General features: G+C 34.6%; 1 protein-coding gene across 1 annotated transcript in view; it reads right to left on the reverse strand.

Moving 5' to 3' along the window:
• Rngtt (RNA guanylyltransferase and 5'-phosphatase) overlaps positions 1–15,623 on the reverse strand; it is a 265,607-nt gene that overhangs the window by 240,306 nt on the left and 9,678 nt on the right. The window contains exons 2-4 of the mRNA XM_010633261.3: positions 9,135–9,244; positions 6,275–6,378; positions 6,099–6,187 (exon numbers count right to left, since the gene is read on the reverse strand). Coding sequence (XP_010631563.1) covers positions 6,099–6,187; positions 6,275–6,378; positions 9,135–9,244 — 303 coding nt within the window. The remainder of the gene's footprint in view (positions 1–6,098; positions 6,188–6,274; positions 6,379–9,134; positions 9,245–15,623) is intronic.

A 15,623-nucleotide genomic window follows, 5' to 3' on the forward strand; every position in this document is an offset into this window, starting at 1 on the left:
GTTAACGACAACAATATAACAAATTAAAGCTTCTAAAAGGAAAAGACAAAATCAGCTTTGAAGAGAAAACTGCCCCTTAGAAATAAATAGCTATCATTGTGAAGCTATTTAATTGCATTATTTCTGTTGTAGTGTAGGAAAGAAAAAGTAAGTTGCAAAGAGTTATGTATCTTAACCCAATGTATAAATTTATTTCCTCATATTCCAAGCCATTTTAAGCAAAAAACATTTCAACATTAGATGTTGTTTCTTACCAAAACCATTATTTTTGTATCCAGTTTTTACTCTAGCAAGATGAACTATGTATTTTATGATCAGGAAATGTAAGAATAATTGCCTACTTGTAATAAGTCATGTGAAAGTATATAATTTTTAAAGTACCATTTCTCTTTTAATATTTTTTACTACAGAAATCTAAAGTCTTAGTCTTATTTTCAGTTCTACCTTAAAATGTTAATGGATTACTAGATTTAAGAAAAGATTATAAAATTATAAAATCTTCATCAAAAGAAAACTTGCAAAGATTATGCATTCCATGTTTTAAAAATTCCATTAAGTATACTACAAGATTAAATATATCTTCAATGTTTTTTTTAAAAAGCCATTTTTCAGATTTCCTCATTTCATTGAGAATGGATCCATCTAGTGGCAAATAAGCTAAACTTTATAACTAAAGATTAGCTCACAATTAACTGTTTCAAGGCAACTACTTCAAATCTGTCCTTTCCTAGGTAAGATAATACAATGAAATAAATTCATATGTCACTTAAAGTCAAATTAAGAAACCTTAAGAAACAAACTCCCCAAGAAAACATTACATAATGATGCACTATAGCTGAACAAATATACATACCAAATAGTGTATCAATGCAAATTAGGAAGATGTGGCTAATGAGAGGCTGGTGCCAGTATCTTTTTAAATAAAGTCTGGTCTAATACACAATGGCTGATCAAAAATATGGTGTGCTTAAATATTAAAAATTTAGTACAGTAAGACAAATTGCCATTAATTCCCCTCAAAATATTCCCCCTTGCTTCAAACATACTTTTCACATCATTCTTACGACTTTCTGAAATAGTTCAAAAAGCGCTCTTTTGTGTCTTTACAAAGTATAAACAAAAGGCAGTACTGCTGAGTGCCACCCTAAAGAAGTCAGACTCATAAAAACATTATTGTGTGTCCTCGTCAGCTTTATTCAAAGGATCTGGCACCAGGTAACTCCTGGCTCTTCTCCAAAGTCAGAAGGACCACGAAAGGTAGTTTTAAATGTATAAAGACATAAAGGGAGCCACAAAAGCTCAACAAAAGTACTTGCTGCTTCACAAAGTGACAATAATGATGGGATAAATGTGTTCATCACAGGAAGGAATATTTAAGGGGGAGTAATGACAATGTGTCTATTATTGTAACAATTTTTTAATTTAAATATTCATCATATTTTTATCACATACACAATTTCTTTGTCACTAGCTAAATTTTTATGATTAAAAAATTTTATTTGACTAGTCTAAATCAGTGTCCCATAGGACATTAGCAAGATGACTTTAATTGTGCCACTGGCCTGTAATAAGTAAAGACCAGGGATGCCAGTAAACATACCACAATGTACAGGGTAAACTCTCAAAATAAAGAATTATCCAGTCCAGAGTGCCAACAGAATCTGTGACATCCTGGTCTAACTGAACAACAAAAATGAAATGTATAGAAAAGGAAACTAACAAGTATTAAGAACCTATTATGTGTCAAATATTTTTAAATTTTCACTTAAAAGTTTGTTACTGTGAAAATATTAATTCATAAATCTGTCACATATACTTACAACTAAACACCTACAACAATTAGCAAAAGTTGAGCTATGTATCTGTTACAGACTACCCTTTACCAAGAAATGAGTTATTTCACATCTAACACAAAACTTGATTTTCAAATTTTCCAGTCCACAAAATTCTTATTCTCAAAACAGCTCTGCCAAGTTTGGCACACCTATAATACCCATATACTCAGGAGGCTGAGGCAAGAAGAGCACAAGTTTGAAGCCAGCCTCAGCTACTTAGCAAGACCCTATCTCAAAAGAAAACAGAAAAAGAAAAGTTTATTTCTGTACATGCTAATAAATATACACCAGCCGAAAGTCTCTTATTTGTAATTATAAATTCTAAAATTCTAAAGCTGGCAACGTGGTGCACGCCTGTAATACCAGTGCTCAGAAAGCTAAGGAAGAAAGATCACCATAAAAAAAGCTAGGCATGGAAACATTCTGGAAGGTTGAAGCAAGAAGACTGAAGGTCAAGCCAAGCCTGGATAACTTAGATATTTAGTAGCAAAATGTTATCTTACTATAAAAAATTAAAAATGGCTGGGGATATAGCTCAGTAGGAAGGATCTAGATTCAATCCCCAGTACAGGAAAATTTAAAAAAAAAAAAAATCTGGCCCTAAGGTCTTTCAGATAAAGGACATAAAGTGAGTTCTTCCAAAAAAGTAGAAAGGTTTCAGGTGCCTGTGTACTTCAAAACTTTCAAATTTTCTGCTAGGCCTATAGCAACTATCAATTCATTATCAATTGATGACTTAATCAACTGTCAACTGTAAGTGATGGATTAACAATTACATCAGCCAGTTTAAAGATGACTTTTTTAACACAAGACAGCTCTGAAAATAAACAATTGTACATTCTGCTATATAATAATTATTGGTCACAAGTATACTTCTGCAAAAATGTGTGTAAAAATGATGCAAATTTCTTCTCTGAAACTAAAAAATGATTAAAATGTTTTTAAAAGGCCAGTACTTTCAGGCCTCTTGTATTCCTAGCACTCTGGGAAGCTGAGACTGGAAGACTGTAAATTTGGGCAAAGAATCTTAGCGGCTTAGCAACTTATAGAGACCCTGTCTCAAAATTAAACAATAAAGCACTGGGTATGCAGCCCTAGGCCAAAGCCCGAAATTCAATTTCTGTATCAAAAAAAACAAAAAAACAAACGAGAAATATTGGCAAACTGTTCCTCCAGAGAGCTATATCAATTAGCACTCTAACATATATGTGCATTCAGTTTATCCAAATTGGACAATGAAAGAATTTTAATTTTTTTATCTTCTCCAGTTTTATAGGGAGAAGAGATAACAACATAGATTTTTAACTGCATCTCTTGTTAACAAGTAAAACTGAAGTTTTTTTCATGTCTCTTGGCTATTTGTATTCTGTAAATTGCTTTTTTCTTGTTTTCCATCTTTTTCTATTGAAGCTCCTTTCACCTGTTAGTTTATAAGATATGTTTGCATATAAGTATAGTGACTTTTTAATCTGTTGTACATGCTTCAAGCATCTTTTCCAATTTCTCAAGTTTTTGCCTTACTTCTTTGTATTCAAGAATGTGGAAAATTGTTCATTAATAGTAGCTGTTAGTACAACCATTAACAACCACCACATTTCAAACTTAACAGCAGTTCTTAAAGTTAAGGGTGCACAAAAATCACCTCAGACCTTTATCTTAAAAATCTATTCCTAGGCTTCATTTCCACAGGTTTAATTATGTAGGACGAGGATAAAGTCCTAGAACACTGGCAAGTATCCTCAGTAGATTCTTAGATGGTCCAGGAAGGCTCCTAAAAAATGCTTCTTTATGGATTCTGCCTTCAACGACATACTTGGAATATCCTTCCTTACTCTAAAATTTAAAAAATAGCTGAGAATGGTGGCACACACCTATAATTCAATCATCACTCTGGGAGGCTGAGGCAGGAAGATCACAAATTCAAGCTGTGCCTGGGCAAGCTAGCAATTTAGTGGACCCTATCTCAGAAACTTTTTAAATGAGTAGAGGAAACAGGACAGGGATGTAGCTCAATGGAAAGGCCCTGGTTTCATTCCTCAGTACCCCCACAAAAAATTGGCTCTACTTTTAAAATATTTAATCCATCAAAATTTATTTATTAAATGACTGGTTAAATGCCTGAACATTATTTGCTGACTAATCATAACTTTCCCTTCTGATATGAAAAACAACTATCACCAGGAAATACTATTTTGGCTTCCACTGCTTACCTGTGTGTTTTTCTAACTAGTAAAAGAAAATCCTCTCGTTGCTTTTGTTGTTCAAATTTTTCTTGCACATAATCTTGGTGGTTTAATTTGCCATTTCTTTCTGTGCTCAATGAATATTGATTGATTTAATGCAGTCGGTGAATTTTATAAATACAAATTAACTTATAGTCATTCTGACACAATCTTGCCAAGATTGTTCTAGAAACTAATTAAAACTTTGAAATTGATGTGAAAACTAGTAGTATCTCTCTATTTTTGTCTTTATTTTAGTATTAAGTATTTTTGCTTCATAAAGACTACTTACAATTCCTATTAGCTTTATTCCTTGATGTTCTGTACTCATTATGGTTTAAAAATTGATTTCTCAACTGAGATTACATAGAACCTAATCCAAACTCTAACACTTACTAGCTGTGCAACACTGAGTAAGTCATTTACCCTTTCCTTGACTCAATTTATTATAAAATGGGGTGACAATAATACATACTAACAGGATTATTATGAAAATAAAATGAGACAAATATACAAAACTGTTTATACAAAGACAAACAGAGAAATAATGTTCAATAAATGGTAACCAACATTAAGGTTAATGAGTCTGTTCTCCAAACACAGTTTCTAAAAAGTTCCCTACACAGTATCTGTAGGAAAGTTGTTGATGTTTTCATATTTATCTTGTGTCGATATGTCCCCTGAATTTTCTTACTAGTAGTTCTTCAGTTACTTTTTTAATGGGGAAAAAACTTAAAAATTAAAAGGCAAATGAACTGGAACAATTTTCAGACAAAGTTAATTCATACCATTTAGCCATTAGGAGAGAATGATTCAAAAAATGCTAAAATAAATGATTGGTTATTTGAAAACATTTAAACTAGAGCCTCAGTTTAAACCATATGCCAATATAAACACCAGAAAAAAAAAAAAAAGGAAATAAAGACCAAACCCTGAAAATTCTAGACTACTCCTAACAGGATTTTTATAATCACAAAAAATTTTTAAAACTACTAACGGAGGGGCTAGGGATTTAGCTCAGTGATTCTGCCGACTGCCTGGCAAGTGCAAGGTCCTAAGTTCGATCCCCATAACAAAAAAGCAAACAAGCAAAAAAACTAATAACTCAAATGTTATTTTAAAGCAACTGTCATTTTAGGAAAGTTACTTATTATTATCATTATTATTATTATTATTATTATTATTAATTACCTGGCTCCCCTAACATTAGAATTCAAGCTGCACAAAAGCAAGGTCTCTTTTTGTTTTGTCAGTTTTCTGAGATTTGGTCTCACTCTGTGATTCAGGGTAGTCCTGAACTCCCTATGTAGCCCAGCCCAACCTTGAACAAGATCCTCCTGCCTCAGCCTCCTGAGTGCTGAGATTATAGGCATTTGCCATCACACTTGGCAGCTAGGACATTTTTTATGTTTTCTTCACTGATGTGTTCCAAGAGCACATGCATGGCACAAAATAGCAATCAAAAAGTATTTCCTTAAGGAACTGTCTAACCAGTGAAGATTATACAAAAAGTAGTATATTCATATCTCAGGATACTTAAACAGCAGCAAAATGAACTAAACTATAGTTACACACATCAACAGGGATCACTCTCAGAAAAATAATGAAAGAAATAAGAAAGTTACAGTGGAATACACAAAGTATAAAATGTAAAACTATTAACAAAAAAACATAGTAATTAAGATAGAAGCTAGGCATTGTGGCTACTCGAGTAATGCCAGAACTCAGAAGGGCTGAGGCAGGAGGATTTCTACTTCAAAGCCAGCTTGGACTATGTAGTCAGACTCTGCCTCAAACAAACAAACAAATAAATAAAATTTTCAAGCAATAGTTTTCCTAACAGTATACCTAAAGAGAAATGATTAGGAATTTATCTCAAAAAACAAAAAATATGAAAATAATTATATAATTCACAAAAGTCTCTTTAATAAATACCACTTGGTGACTACTTAAAAGAGAAAAAATTCCCTACGAGCCCATTTGCAGAAAAGAACAGAAATCCAAATGACAAAATGTTCAATAGTGGTAAAGCCAAACATACCTATAAGTTCAGGTGGGTTTCTTTCATTAAACCGCTCACAGAGACGAATGAATGTCTCGGTATTCTCAGTTGTAGGGCATTCACCATGTCTAATAATATGGAGAAAAAAAATCAATAAGTAGATTACAAATTTCAATGAAAGGTTTCAATTAAAAGAGACTTAACATATAACTTACCCTTTACACTGAAGTTTAATGTATTTGATTCCTTCTTTTTCTATGTCATGTCTGTCATAGAACCTTGATGTATTTGTCAAGTCTACCAACAAGCTCATTTTAACCTTAAAAAAAAGAAAAAAAAAGAAAATTTACTAGTAACTGAATTTATTCAAAATCAAGATAACTAGCTGGGCATGGTGACACACGCCTGTAATCCCAGCACTCGGGAGGCTGAGGCTGGAGGATTGCTGTGAGTTCGAGACCAGCCTGGGCTAGTGAGTTCCAGATCAGTCTCAACTACATAATGAGACCCTGTTTCAAAAACTAAAAACTAAAAAAAAAAAAAAAAAAAAAAAAAAAAAAAAAAAAAAATCAAGTTAACTAAATGGAAATACTATGGTTTATTCATCCTCATGGAGAGAGATATAATGTTCACTCTACCACAGAACAATGAAAGGACAAGAAAATAAGCAAAACACACTCCACTCTCACTATCATGAGGCTACTCAAAAATCAAAACAGTGCCATAGTTTTCTCTATCTCTGCACCTATGATCTACTAGACAAGAGCCAAGAACAGACACAGCATGAATATGAAATACACAAAGCTCTAGTGCAAGAGCATATTACCCCAGCATCCCAAAAGCCACCACTGTCACTCTGTTCATATCTACCAACTATACCACATTAATGTCACACACTGAAAATATGAGACTAGCCATTCACACCACAAATAGATATGTGTGTGCTCCCCTATCTTTCTATCTGATTAATAGTCATCCTGCCTGTTTTCTGAATATACACTGAAGTTTAAAGCTGATACACTGCTAAAATAAGCCAAGTCAAAAATTAAAAGAGAGTTGTAGGGTGTATAAGAAAGCAATTTCCTTATCTTCCTGGATATCATAGAACACAAGGTAATGATTTAAAAAGAAATAGAAAAAGGAAAAAAAAAAACCAACTTCATTTTCAATGAAAAGAAAAAGTATATGAGATCTATGTGTGCATTAAAAATATCTAAAACCTGCCAAAAGGAACTAAGAGTATTGCAAAAGCTTTGTGAGAAGGAAGAAAGAGAAACATATCCAGAGGTAGCAGAATTTTTAAAATGCCAACAGAAATACATTTCCTATAAGAAATCGTACAACCTATTTTTTTTCTTTTGAGACAGGGTCTCGCTAAGTTGCCCAAGTGAGCTTCAAATTTGTGATCATCCTACTTCAGCTTTCTGAATAGCAAGGATTACAGGCATACAACACTATGCCCAGCTTCAAGAGCTCACACTAAAGTGACAGATCTAGAGCTGAGGAATCTGGAAGAGACCAAACAGACTACATGCAAAACAGTGAAATATGAACCATGGAAGAAAAAAAGCCAATGTGTCTTCATCATAACTAGGCCTATCAAGGACAAAAAAGGAAGAAGTCTTCACCTCCTCAGCTTTTTAATCTGGGATTCTGAAACAAGTGGATGTATTATTCATTTTTTTATTACAAAATCGAAATTATTGTAATAGAATCATATCTTAAGCAGTTAAAAGTTTAAAATAACTGTATAGGATAAAAAGTATAGTAGTGACTCAGCAAAATCTTGTCTCAAAGTAAAAAAGTTAAAAAAAGGGCTGGGGATATATTCAGTTCAAAGGTGCTGGGTGCAGTTCCTGCTCGCTACCACCAAAAAAAGAAAAGAAAAAAAAAAAAAAGATACACAGCCACAGCCATATTTGTGTATCTCACTGGAGACTTAATTTCCTTGCTCAATAAATCAATCACAGCCAGTTTTTTAGTTTTTGTTCCAAAGCTACAACAAAAGTCAATATTTTTCTGTTAAAACAGTAACTGAAGTCATTTGTTTGTATCCAGGGGCCATGTGGTGTGAAATATCTTTAAAAATTAGAATCACATACAGCCTAATAAGACAGTCTTACTAAGAAATTCATGCCTGAACTGAGCCCAAACAAAGGAACAGTTACTTCACTGATCTTTTACCACATTCTGACACATACAAGACATCCATACTCTCTGGAAAGAAGAGCAAGTGCAATGATCTGTACTTTTGAGATCATGGTATCTCTTTATCTGTCTCTACCCCCATCCCTCAATGTTCATTAAGAACTTACTGCTAGACTTGCCTAAGAAAGACTGGTCTACATAATGATTAGTCTCCACTGTTACAGGGGAGAAATGGCAAAAGCATTTAAATTTCACACTTCACAAAATAAACAAGTATCCTTCTCAAACACACACTTCTCCAGGGACTGATTTTACAGGGCCTCAATATATTGCCCATTTGAACTCCTGGGCTGCAGTGATTGTCCTGCCCCAGCCTTCTAAGCAGCTGAGACTAGAGGCAAGTTCCACAATACCTGGTATTACCTCTACTGATTTCTTCAAATACTAGATACTGCTAGACACAAAGATTCAGAGGACAAATGGGTACTTTTCTTTTATAAATATGTAACATGAGGGAGTTCCTCTATGAAGGATTTCTATACCACCACCAGAAATTTAAACATGTACACATAGATAAATGTATATAAAAACTAAATTCTGAAATCTAATTAAGAATATTGTACCAATATCAGTTTTCTGTATCTGATATGATCCTACAATTATATAAAATGCCATCACAAAGAGAAGGTAGGGGAAGAATTCCTAGAACTATACATGCGATTTTGGCAACTTCCTCTCATAACTACTTCAAATATATAAAATGCCATCACAAAGAGAAGGTAGGGGAAGAATTCCTAGAACTATACATGCGATTTTGGCATCTTCCTCTCATAACTACTTCAAAACAAAATTAAGTCTTTTTAAAAGCCACATGTAGAACAAAATTAAATCAGTAGCAAAAAAAAAATAATAAGTTTTGCTTCTTACCTTTAAACTCTTTAAATAATTTGAGAGCATACTGGGATGGAACCGATTTTCTTCAGCAACTTGACTATCATATCTTGGTCCCAGCATTGTCTTCAGAGGTAAGAACCTTCCTGAACAACAGTGAAACAGGTAATAATGTTTATTAAAGAAAATATTTCAGGCTGAAATTCTATACTTAGCAACTCTCAAAATCACAAATGAAAACAATCTATAAATGCAGCTGTTCTTGAAAGGCTCTTAATCTAAATGGTACTTTGTAAAGATCCTAGCCATACATGGTGCTGCACACTTGTATTCCCATAACTCTAGGACACTGAGACAGAAGGATCAAAAGTTCAGCTTAGCTTAGGCAACTCAGCAATTTGCCAAAATCCTGTCTCAAAATGAAAACTAAATACGAGCCACAGCCAGATGCATCCCATGGACACCAGCAGCAGCCCCATCAAAGCACGCCACTCAGGCCACATGGTATCTGGATCCACACTGCAGAGGCAGGGGGCCATAAAGGCAATGGTTATGAGGCCCAAGAGATAGTTCAGAAGGAAACAACAGAGAGGGCCTCTCTGAGGCTCCTCAACAAAAATTGAAGCCCACTGTGAAAGTGAAGAAAACCTCAGCAATAAAGGCACACTGGACCACCAAGGTTGACTGCCTAAGAGTCATTAGAGACTAAAAGACTAAAAAGACCAGCTGTACCTGGAAGGTATCTCTGAGAAGCAATCACTCTAAATACAAAGGACTCTAAATACAAGCAGTAAAGACATTCACAATAAGAAATATTGAAGTATCAGCCCAGGAATTAAACAAAACAGCACCAACGACAAAATTAGAAATGAGAAGACACCTAAGAAAGGTGCAAAGCTAGACTTTCAGCTCACCAAAGGCAAATTCTTGGGAACACAAGGTGGAAAAATCTCATAATCAACCACCTGTACACCCTGAACTGATAGCACAGTAATAACAAAACAGATGAATGAGGCTCTAGAAAAATTCAAAACAGAAATAATTTCCCAGATAACTACAGAGATGGTGAGCAGAATGAAAGACATGCTTAGAGATTCTAGAACAGAAATATAAAAAAAGAAATAAGCTCAGCACCACGATGCAAGCCATGAATGCCAACCATAGGAAAGAAATGGAAACCATGATTCAAAGAGATATCCTGGAGATTAAAAACTCCACTGAAGGGCCGGGGGTTTAGATCAGTTGCTCCACTCCACTGCCTGTCTTGCAAGCACAAGGTCCTCAGTTTGATAAAGTATTCACAAAAAATTGAACAAATGTGAAGATAGACTATCAGATATAGAAAAGAGGAATGTGGTTAGTGACCATGAAAAGAGAGGTTTCTTAAAAGTAGTAAGGGACCATGAGAAATCAATCCAGCAGCTGGTAAATGATGCAAAGAAGAATAATGTAAAACCGATAGAAGTCAACAAAAAAGCAGAAGAAAGTACAAATGACATTAAAAAAAAAAAAAACTGTTCACAAAAATAACAGCAGAAAACTTCCCAAACAGAGGAAAAGAATTTGACATACAGATAATTGAGGCATATAGGACTCCAACTAGCCAAAACCAAAAATAATCTACACCTAGACATATAATAGTCAAGATCCCAGAAACCCAACAGAAGAACAAAATCCTACAAAAAGTGAGAGAAAAGAAACAAATTACATAAAAAGGGAAGCCCATCAAAATCACAGCAGACTTTTCAATATAAACCCTCAATTCACAAACCACCTGGAGTGAAGTATTTCAAGCCCTAAAAGAAAATAACCTCCAACCTAGACTGTTGTATCCTGCAAAATTATCTTTAAAAATAGATGGGGAAATTAGATACTTCCACGAAAAAGAATACCTGAAAAACTTCAATACGAGCAAACCAGTACTTCAAACAATTCTAAACAATATCCTAGGAAAAGACAATGAGGGTGGCCACTACATGAGGCCAAACAGAGCAAAGCCATCAGGCAAGGCAAGGAAAGGGGGAAAAATAAAAAACAAAAGAGCCAACAATAGTAAAATATCATGACAAGATGAGTCAATATGTATCAATTATAACCACCAATGTCAATATTCTCGATTCACCAATTAAAACAAATAAGACTGGCAGAATGGATTAAGAAGCAAAATCCAACAATACGCTGTATACAAGAAACACACCTAATTCAAAAATAAATTCACAGACTGAAAGTAAAAAGAAGGAAAAGAATCCTCCATGCCACAGGAACGAAGAAAAAAGCAGGGATAGCAATTTTATTTGCAGACAAAGTAGATTTCAAACCAAAACTAAAGAGAGACAAAGAAGGTCACTACATCCCTGTAAAGGGAACAACCCAAGAGGAAGAGATGACAACCATAAATATATATGCACCAAATACGAATACCCCCAACTACACAACAAATATTAATGGATATGAAAAACGAAGTAAGCTCTAATAAAATTGTAAGGGGGGACCTCAATACCCCACTGTCACAAATAGATCATCTAGACAAAAAAATCAACAACAAAATACTAGAAATGAACCAAGCTTTTGAACAAATGAACTTAAAAGATGTCTACAAAGTGTTCCACCCTACAAAATCAGAATACACATTCTTTCAGGCTGCACAGAGGTCATTCTCCAAAATAGACCACATGCTAGCTCATAGGACATGTTTAAGTAAATGCAAGGGAACAGAAGTTATCCCCTATATTTTATCAGACCATAATGCAATTAAATTGGAGAATAGGCTGGGCATGGTGGCGCACGCCTGTAATCCCAGCACTCGGGGGGATGAGGCAGGAGGATCACTGTGAGTTCGAGATCAGCCTGAGTTACATAGTGAGTTCCAGGTCAGTCTCAACTACATAGTGAGACCCTGTCTCAAAAAGCCAAAAAATAAATAAATAAATTGGAGAATAGCTAAGAACCTTCAAGAACTCCACAAACATAGGGAAACTGAATAACAGTCTCCAGAACAACCAATGGGTCAGAGAGGAAATTGAGGAAGAAATTAGACAGTTTCTACAATTAAATGATAATGCCAATACAACATACAGGAATCTATGGAACAAAATGAAAGCAGTTCTGTAAGAGAAATTCATAGTAGTGCCCATAGTAGGAAAACAGAGAGAGCTCAAATAAACAACCTAATGCTGAACCTCAAGTGCCTAGAAAAAGAAGAGCAAGACAACCCCAAAGCTCGTACAAGGGAGGAAATTATAAAGATCAGAGAAGATATTAATGCACGGGAGACTAAGAGAATGATACCCCCCCCAAAAAAAAATCAACAAATCAAAGTGTTGGTTTTTCGAAACAATAAATAAAATCAACAAATCCTTAGCCAACCTTATCAAAAAAAAAAAAGTGCTCAAATCCATGCAATTAACAACAGAAAAGGTGAAGTCACAACAGATCCAGAAATCCAGATGATCATCAATACTTACTTCAAGAAACTATACTCTAATAAAATGGAAAACAGAAAAAAAATGGACAGATTCCTAGATACATATAAATTGCCAAAGGTGAACAAAGAAGATATAAAAATTCTAAACACCCCAATTACAATCAGTGAAGTTTCAAATGTAATTAAAAATTTACCAACAACAACAACAACAACAACAAAAACCCAGGTCCTGATGATGGCTTCAAGATTCTACAAGACATTTAGAGAAGACCTATTGCCACTACTCTTTAAACTTTCCAGTGAAATTGAAAGGGAAGCAATACTTCCAAATTCATTCCTAGAAACAACTATTACTTCGATTCCAAAACCAGGGAAAGGTCCAACCAAGAAAGAGACCTACAGACCAATCTCCCCAGTGAACACAGATGCAAAAATTCTTAACAAGAGACTGGCAAACGGAATACAAGGGCCATCAAGATCATATACCCTAGGGCTGGGGATTTAGCTCAGTGGTTCTGCCACCTGCCTTGCAAGCTCAAGGACCCAAATTCGGTACCAAAAAAAAAAAAAAAAAGATCATATATACCCTGACTAAGTCAGATTTTATCCCAGGGATACGATGGTTCAACATACGTAAATCAATATAATACACTATATTAATAGAGCCAAGGACAAAAACCACATGATCATCTCAATAGATGCAGAAAAAGCATTCTTCAAAATCCAACATTCATTCTTGATAAAAACCCTACAGAAAATTGGGATAGATGGTTTTTATCTCAACTTGGTTAAGGCTATCTATGAAAAACCAACAGCCAACATTATACTAAATGGTCAAAAGCTGAAAACTTTCAGAATAAAGTAAGGAACAAGAAAAGGATGTGCACTATCACCACTCCTATTCAATATGGTTCTGGAAACATTAGCCACAGTAATTAGATAAGAGAAAGAAATAAAAGGAATAAAGATAGGAAAGAAGTAAGTTAAACTGTCATTATTTGCTGATGATATGATACTCTATAAGGAAGACACAAAAATCTCCACCAAAAGACTTCTAGGCTTAATTGACAGATTCAGTAGGATACCTAGATACAAGGTCAAACCTCAAAAATCAATAGCTGTCTTGTACACAAATAACAGACTCATTGAGACAAAAATTAAGAAAACAATTCCTCTCTCAATAGCACCCCCAAAAATGAAAATATCTAGGACTCAATCTAATGAAGGTGGTAAAAGACCTCTACATTGAAAACTATAGCACTCTGAAAAAAAGAGATCCAAGAGTATATAAGAAAATAGAAAGACATCCCTCGCCCTTGGATAGGAAGAACCAATATGTAAAAATGACCATACTTCCAAAACTGCTATATAGATTTAATGAAATTTCAATTGAAATCCCAACAGCATATTTCACTGAATTAGAGAAAACAATCCAAAAATTTATTTGGAACCAGAAGAGACCTAGAATAGCAAAAGCAATTCTAGGCAACAGAGACATGACAGAGGTATCAGAATCCCCAACTTGAAATTATACTAATAAAGCAACTGTGATTAAAAACAGCATGGTACTGGCAAAGACATAGACTAGAGGATCAGTAGAACAGACTAGAAGATTCAGACACAACTCCAGACAATTCAGCCACCTCATGAAGGAGCCAACCATCCTCACTAGAAGATAGTCTCTTTAATAAATGGTGTTAGAAAAACTCGATTTCAGCCTGCCAAAGATTAAAACTAGACCCTTATCTTTCACCATGCACTAAACTAAAATCCAAGTGGATTAAAGATCTAAATATTAAAAGAGAAACACTAAACTTGCTGGAAGATAAGTTTGGTAGAACTCTCAAAGAAACTGGCATAGGAAAAGACTTTAATAACAAATCCTCAGTAGCACGGGAACTAGCACAAATAATCAACAACTGGGATCTCATCTTTTAACAAACCTTCTGCACTGCAAGAGAAACTACCAACAGAGCTGACAACCTACAATGTGGCAAAAAATTTTACCAGCTGTTCCTCAGACAAAGGACTACTATCTAGACTATATAAAGAACTTAAAAAAAAAAAAAAAACAGATTATTCACACCAGAGAAACTATTCAGTATTTACACATGTGTGACTTATTTATTTCACTTAGGAGTATATCTTCAATATGTATCCATTTTCCTATGAATGAATCTATTTTCTCTTTCTTTGTGGCTGAGTAATATTCCATTTTATAGAAAAACCACATCTTCAACATAAGATCCTAATAAGATTACTGACATTTACAAATGGGAAGAAAAGAGCTAAAGGTGTAGGGAAGGTGGGATGGGTAGGGGAAGGGTAATAAGGGAAAAGAAAAAAATGTGAGGTAATGAAAAGATGGAAATAAAGTGTTTGTAGATGGGGAGGGGAGGAGGGGGTGAAGGGAGGGCAGGGGTAAGGGGAAAAAATGAGAATCAAGACTTGTCATGTAGAGGTACAAGATCCCAACAATGAATGTAACTGCACTGTATCCCCAAAATGTACCAATAAACTCAAAGCTGAAAAAAAAAAACAGAACCCCCCAAAATGTAAAGACCTAATTCAAAAATGGGCATCTGAAATGAACATACATTTCTCAGATGAACAAGTAGAAGTAGTAAATACACATATAAAACAATGTTCAATATCACTGGTAATTCAAGAGATGCAGATGAAAGCAACACTGAGATTCCACCTTACCCCAGAAAGAATGGCTGCTATCAAGAAATCAACCAATAACAACAAATGCTGGCGGGATTGTGGGGAGAAAGGAACCCTTCTCCATTTTTGAATGGAGTGTCGACTGGTGCATCCACTGTGGTAAACAATACGGAGATACCTCAAAAAACTAGGTTTAGAAGTCCCATTTGACCCAGCTATTCCTCTGCTGGCTATCTTCCCAAAAGAATTAAAAGAATCATACATTTATAGCTAAATGGATGCACATTGAGTCCATACTTTTTTTTTTAATTGAGTTTATTGGTACTTTTTAAGTATAAAGTAAAGTTACATTCATCATTGGAATCTTGTACCTGTACACGTCAGATCTTGGCTCTTATTTTTTCCCCATACCTCTGCCCTCCCTTCCCCCTCTC

The sequence above is a fragment of the Fukomys damarensis genome, unplaced genomic scaffold (genome assembly GCF_012274545.1).
Source record: "Fukomys damarensis isolate Sample0158 unplaced genomic scaffold, DMR_v1.0_HiC HiC_scaffold_14, whole genome shotgun sequence".
NCBI classification, from domain to species: domain Eukaryota; kingdom Metazoa; phylum Chordata; class Mammalia; order Rodentia; family Bathyergidae; genus Fukomys; species Fukomys damarensis.